This window comes from Trichosurus vulpecula, chromosome 3, assembly GCF_011100635.1.
Source record: "Trichosurus vulpecula isolate mTriVul1 chromosome 3, mTriVul1.pri, whole genome shotgun sequence".
Lineage (NCBI taxonomy): Eukaryota > Metazoa > Chordata > Mammalia > Diprotodontia > Phalangeridae > Trichosurus > Trichosurus vulpecula.
This window is the reverse complement of record NC_050575.1, coordinates 22,637,687-22,644,964: the sequence shown is the minus strand read 5'-3', so window position 1 is coordinate 22,644,964 and position 7,278 is coordinate 22,637,687. Positions and strand designations below refer to the sequence as shown.

General features: G+C 37.3%; 1 protein-coding gene across 1 annotated transcript; it reads left to right on the top strand.

Moving 5' to 3' along the window:
* Positions 1 to 2,931: 2,931 nt before the first annotated feature.
* Positions 2,932 to 6,089, top strand: LEAP2 (liver enriched antimicrobial peptide 2). Its single transcript, XM_036751233.1, has 3 exons — positions 2,932 to 3,036; positions 3,601 to 3,740; positions 4,636 to 6,089. Exons 1-3 carry the CDS (start codon positions 2,980 to 2,982, stop codon positions 4,670 to 4,672), a joined length of 234 nt encoding a protein of 77 aa, XP_036607128.1. The 5' UTR covers positions 2,932 to 2,979; the 3' UTR covers positions 4,673 to 6,089.
* The last annotated feature ends 1,189 nt before the right edge of the window (positions 6,090 to 7,278 follow it).

Below are 7,278 nucleotides of genomic sequence, written 5' to 3'. Positions count from 1 at the left end.
TTGGATATCTACAGCACTTGGTGATGGGGTAGGAGATGGGGGGGGCAGGCAGGAGATTTAGGATGGAGTTCTGTTGCCAAGAGCAGCTTATGTAGCCCTGCCACTAAGTGCACGGTGGGCTATTAGGGAAGGGGTGTTGGTGAGCACGATTTATGGATTATCAGCTCTCTCTTATCAGTTCATCAAATTGTTACCTTTTCTGGGTTCTTGGCATCTTAGATTGTGGAGACAACTGAAGACAGCTGAAATTGCTATGTCCATGGTGCACAATTCCTATCTTAAAGATGTTTGAAAGGTTGTGAGGAAGTAAGAAAATGTCTAATTCTCCATATTGCTGGCCACATGATCATTTTTCCTCAAATTCTGCAATGACACTTCTTTCCTTTTCTACTTTTGTTTTTGGCATTTTTATCACCAAATCCATTCTTCCCCCACATAAGGGGAAAATCCCACCACCCTCCTTTGTAGCAATTAAGAAAAAAAAGTCAAGCAGAACAAATCCACACATAGACTTTGTCCAAAAATGAATGCCTCATGCTGCCCTTCCAGTCTATTACCTCTCTGTTAATAGATGGGACATATGCTTCATCATTGGTCCTCTGTATTCTGGTTAGTCAGCATGTTGATCAGAGCTGTCGGGCCTTTCAAAGTTGTTTTTCTTTAAGATTTAATGATTGTATATAAGTTATTGGTTCTGCTTACATCACTCTGCATCAGTGCATACACTACAGATTTCTCTGAATGTGTCCTTTTCACCATTTCTTATGGTGCTAGGAATCGTTCAGTCATTCTCCAGTTAATGGGTGCTTCCTTAGGTTCCAGTTTTTGCTACAAAAACAAATACTATGAACGTTTTTGTACCTAAGTGTCCTTTTCTCTTTTACTGTATCTCTTTGGAGTATGTACCTTGTACTGATAGTGCTGGATCTATATGTGTGTGTATGTTGTGTATATATACACAACATACATACACACATATACATACATACACACGCACACACACATACATACATATACATATATATTAGTGTCTTTGAGGGGAAAAGTTCCAAATTACTTTCCAGAATGGCCAAACCAATTCAGAGCTCTGCATTTTGTATTGGTCCATCCACAGCCTCAACATTTTCCATTTTTGTCATCTGCCAATCTAATATGTGTAATGAATCTCAGAGCTGTCTGAATTTTCATTTTTCTGTAATGACTTTTATCTGTATGTGACCCATTTATCTATAATGACTCTTGTTTCTTCCTATCTGAATGTCCCTTCTATAACTTGGATATAGAACTGTTACAGAAAATGGTTAAGAATTCTTGCTCTTTTTCTACCATAGAGCAATCCAGTTCTCCTAGTAGTTATTAATTAGTGAATCCTTACTAGTTGGAGTCTATGGGTTTATTGAACACTATGCTGTTTTGTTTTTTTCTGGGTCTTTTGTTTCTCATATATTCGTTGATTATCTTGTCTATTTTTTAACCAGTACAAAATAATTTTGATGATTATTGTAGAACAAGTTAGTACCTGGTACTGTCAGGTAACCTTCCTTACCACCTTTTCTTTTTGAGGAAAGTTTGAGACTCAAACTTTTGTTCTTCCAGATGAATTTTGTTATAATTTTTTCTAGTTCTATAAAGTAACCCTTTGGCGACTTGACTGGTATGACCCCAAGTAAGTAAATTTTAGTAGCACTGTCATTTTCATTATATTAAAATGGTTCAACCATGTGGTTTATATCTTTCCAATTATTCAGGTTTTTCTCTGTATTTATAGTTGTCTTCATATAATTCCTATGTGGCTTGATAGGCTCCCAAATATTTCATGAATTCTAATTACTCTAAATGGAATTTCTCTACTTGTAATACATAAGAAAGGTTAGTGAGTTGGTGGGTTTATTTTATATCTTGCTACTTTGCTAAGTTACTGTTTCAATTAATTTTAGTTGAACCTTTAGGTTCCCTATTATATGCAAAAGATATTTGTTTTCCCTTTGCCTGTTTATTTCATTAATTTCTTTTTCTTTTCTCCATTTACAGATACTAGCTCTTGTTTTTAGATACCATTGATCATATTAAGGAAAGATCTATTTATGTTTTAAGCAAAGATGAATATTATGGTTGTCAAGACTTTTCTGTATAGATTGTTAAAATTAATTTTCTTAATATGATCTATTATGTTTATTGTCTGTGTATGAACTCACGAAGGGAGAGATGAACACTAGAACAATTCACAACACAACTACACGTAAAAAGAACACCAAATGAAATCAGAAGTGGTATACTAAAGGCATAGAGATGATGAGGGATAGATTATTAGATATGGTCAGTGTGTTGATTTGAGTATCTGTGTAACTATTTTGTTCTGAGGGAGGGACCTACTGGGGATGGGTGAAGAAGTCATTGGGAACTGACAGTATTGTTAAAAAACACCAACAAAACATATTTTGTTAAAGGAATAGGCAGCTATCCACACACAATTTGAGACTCTAGAAAATGCACTTATAACAAATGGTAGCTCAAATGACCCCCACTTTAAAACAAACACACACACACTGTCCTTCCCTAGACAGGGATGTGACTATTAATGCTATTTTTAAAAGAGCTAGTTACTGGAACATTTTGATTAGTGACATCAATGGATTATGGTCAGGTTCCTTGTATCTATGGCTAGACTTGGACCTCAGAGGGAAAAGAAAAAGGTGGGAGCCAAGAAGCTGTGATTTTTCTTAAAGTGGGTAAAATCTAAACTAGGCCAGTTAACAACCATTTCAAAGGTCAGCTGAAGAATCAGCAAACAGAATTAGCCTAAGGGTCAGACCTTGGGCAGATTGCTCTAGTAGACATTAACTTATTAAAGTTTCCCTGATCTCTGCTCCCAACTTTGCCCTCTGGAACACGCAGCCATTAATCATTGGGCTGATTTCTACCTATAAAAGGCAAGAGGTCTGTGTTGGCAGTCGGATCCTCAGCTTCCCACACACTGCCATGGGATACCTCAAGCTGTTAGTCCTGTTCGTGGTGTGCCTGCTGCTCCTGGGACAGGTAAGGATTATGGGGTGAGCCCTCACCCACCGCTCTGGACAAATATACCTATGGCACATTGCTCAACCTTTGTGGGCAGATTATAAGACTCCTGAGGGAAGATGGACCTATTTCCATTTGTGAAATCATTTGTCTGCTCTACTTTCACTCTCTTCCCTCTTAGAGGACCCTTTCTCCATTAAGACTGGGTCTTTTTGTTATTGTTGTTCGGTTGTTCCAGACTCTTCACGACCTTATCTGGGGTTTTCCTGGCAAAGACACTGGAGTTTTGTTATTTCCTTCTCCAGCTTGTTTTACAGATGAGGAAATGGAGGCAGACTGGGTTAAGTGACTTGCCCAGGATCACAAAGCTAGTGTTGGGGCCACATTTGAACTCAAGAAGATAACTTTTCTTGACCCCAGACTTGGCATTCTTATCTACTGTGCCATAGCTGCCCCCGAGGCTGGGCTAAACAAACACTTTCCTTATTCCTGTCCTAATCTCAGAGGGCTGTTGAGAGGAAAGCTGGAGGCATTACTTAAAGGGTATCTAAAATGACTGTCACCTTCCACCCTATTCCCTAGGTGGGGCCATCTCCCTTGCCCCAGCAGAGCTTAGTCCAGAGAAGACTAAGAAGGATGACCCCCTTCTGGAGAGGTATCTCCCTCAGGCCCATTGGGGCATCTTGTCGTGATGATTCTGAATGTATCACAAGACTATGCAGGTACCTACAATTGAAGCTATGTGTGCACATGTATGTGTGTGTTGCAGGAGGCGGGGAGAGAAGGGAGGGTGTGAATGGAGAAGAGATAACAATAACTAATAATAATTGCTAACATTTGTATAGCACCTAGTATGTGGCAGGCACTGTACTAAGCAATTTTCTATTATCTTATTTGATCCTTACACAACCATGTTTGGCAGGTAGCTTCATTACCCCCATTTTACAGATGAGAAAACAGGAAAACAGACGTTAATGGACTTGCTCAGAGTCATGCAGCTAGTGTCTGAGGCTGATTTTGAACTCAGGTGTTCCTGAATACAGGCCCCACATTCTAGCCACTGCACCACCTAGGTCCCAGAGGTGGCACAGAGGGAAGAGAATGCCAGTCAGGCTCAAGGAGATCAAGGCTTTTTAAGTCACAGGGATAATCTGAAAAGACTAGCTCGGATTGTGGGATGACAAGGATAAAGAGAGCATATACATATCCTTGGTTCTTTATTACTGGTACAAAACGGGGACTATCATCTGGGATGGTGGCAGACCTTAAGAAGGGACCAGGGGCTGAGGTTTGCTTCTTCTCTCTCTTACTGTCGGCTTAGCAGCAGTTCAAGTGATCAGGACCTTTTAGAAAGACAAATCCCACTTTCTCTACCTTCTGAGATTCCAAAACTAGGCAAGACAATAAAGAGGTTTTTATTTACATACATACATATGTGTCTCTGTGTGAGTATATACGCACATGTAGAAATGTATATGTGTGTACACATGTGTAACTACAGATGTGTGTATAGATGTATATCTATAGATATGTGCATATGTATATGTATCTATGTATCTATGTGTGAATAGTCAGAGCCCTGCCTCTGTCTTGTAACATATCTTTTTATTCACCTAGGAAAAGACGCTGTTCCCTCAACGGTACCCAAGAATAATACATTTACTGAAGAAAAGAGAAGAAAGCAGCTGCTTCCAACAATATTCCGTTGTATGGAATATTGATTATTAGCTACATAACTACTAGAATTATCTGTGAAGCTGTTTTACTATTTAATATTTAAAGGCAGATGCATACCTTAACTTAGACACTCTAGCCCCACCTCCTCCCATTCTTAGAGCATGGACATGTGGATAAAGATTTTAAACTTTTGAACTTAAGAGTCTGTATTTTTATATGCATGTATTATTGTTAGAATTTGAAAAATTAAAATTTTTTTAAAAAATATTTTCTTAATAATGAGACAAATCTGGAATTCAAGCTTTTGGGGCATGGAATGTAGAAAAATAAATCTATTATTTTATATAATTGTAACAGGCTAGAAAAAATTTCAGTCTGCAAAGTTGGGGAAGGGGGTCAATAATAAGCTAAAGAAAAGGAATAATATGGCAGAATGTTAAGATTTAAGGCAAAAGTCTTTCCAAACTTGTGTGTTTAACACTGGCCTTTCATTTCATCTTTCCAGTGACAAGGTCATGGTCAGTAATTCTGGTACCTAGCTACCCACCACCCTTCCAAGAAATACATCCATGCTCTGAATTATCCCAAGAGGGAACTCAAAAATGTTGTAAATTTATCATTGAAATAATTCCTACTCTAAGGACAAAGCTCAGAAAGAAAGCTAAGACTTCTGTAAAACATCATTTCGATAATTTGATTTCTATGCACATGGATCATATAATAATCCCCAATCAAGAAGCAGACATAAGGTTTGTGATAAGGTAAAAATACACCCACCAAAACATGTTTGCAAAGGACTTGGATCCTTGAACCCAGGGCAAAAATACAAAATGAGAATCTAAATTAGGTGGAAAAAAATAGAAGTGTAAACAGCACAGCATTTATAAAGTTTAATACAGAAAAATCTATTTGATATTTATTAAACTTAAGTTTTTCCAGTTATGGTTTTGCATTATACAAAGCATTTAATGACACAGTAGTTAAAAAGATCTTTACAAATTGAAATGTGATACCCTTTTCTCCAAATATTTTAATTGCCATAAATTTGTTTAAAAATACACATTAAATGCATGTTTCGGACACTCTAAACTTTCTATAATCTCAATACCACAAAATACATAGAATATACTATACAGATGTGGAAAAATCTAGTTAGTATATAATACTTTGCTCACCATTAACAGCTTTATTACGTGAAATGCACATGTTGACTTTAAAATCCTAACTTCTGAGCCCCAAACTATCCCTTGAAATTTAAGTGTATTGCAACAAATAAAACTCACAGTATGTATTTTAAGTTTTGGTTGAAAATACCAGATGCCTAAATAATTTGGATAAAACAAATGTAAAACAGGGACTTGAGTCATGTACAAATAAAGACATTTTGTCAGTCACTAACGATATCTTTTCTTTAGGATCAACCAGGGCTTATAAATTAGCTACCCTCCCCAGCTTCCCTTCATCAACATCCCTCCCCCAAACAAAACAAACAAAAACAAAACAACAAAAAAAACCCCTCAAACCCTTATTCACCAAATAATTATAATTTCAAATAAGATAAAGGATTTTCAATAAATATATAAGCACTTCATCCTCCATATACAAATCATTCAAAAGGGAGACCAGATACAAATTCTAGGAGCTGTGCTTGCTAACACCACGTCTGGTCTTAGAAGGTGAACTTTTAGGCATTCGTATCAATGCGGTCAACTCAATCAGTGAGTGCCACAATACAGATGAATGCTCATTGAATAATTTGCTAGGGTTATGCATAAAGTCACAAAAACAGGGATATTTTTTGAAAGTCTACATCACCAGCTAGTGGAATAAATATGGGCCCTCATGGCATAGACTTGAAAGGCAGCATTTCCGGTCACTTTCTCCTGATGAAATAAAACAGGTAGAGAATTTCAAAGATGAACATTTATAATTAAACCACATTTCTGGGCAGCCTTTTCCTTGTTCATTTTAAGACATGCTGAATAATGGCATAGGGAAGATTAATGGGCTTATCCTCCAAAAAGCATGAGAACCAGTCTGCAACTTTTAAGTTTTTTTCACAGGGCAAAGTCTATGTTTACATCTAGCCCTAACTCCCAGCTTGACCACTTGTGGTGGAAGCATCAAGTTTCTTCAACCATTGGTCTAGAGATCTAATGGAGCTTAGTAAGGAGTACTTTACCTTTAAAATCAGCCTTAACAATGATCTTCTAACAGGTGACTTCTGCTCTTGTAACTAACTGTTTAGCTCTGGTCTCTAGAGAGCCAAATGGGTTCTCCATTAGGTAAGACAAGGAGTTTTAGAAATCACCAAACCTGGCAAACTAATGTAAACTGTTGGTCACAATTTACTCTCAAGTGATCTGGAAGGGAGTTAACTCATGTATCATTTACTTTAATGCAGAATTAGTCTGGGTCTATATTACCTATTACTAGGGGGAAAACCCACTTCTCCACCATACTTTATACTAAAGCTAATGAAATCTGTGTTTCAAAGAATTGAGGAATTCTAGTCATAGACTCTATAAGGTTGTACAATGGTTACTCCCCAGTGGAGTGAGTTCATTTAAAACTTGGACTTGC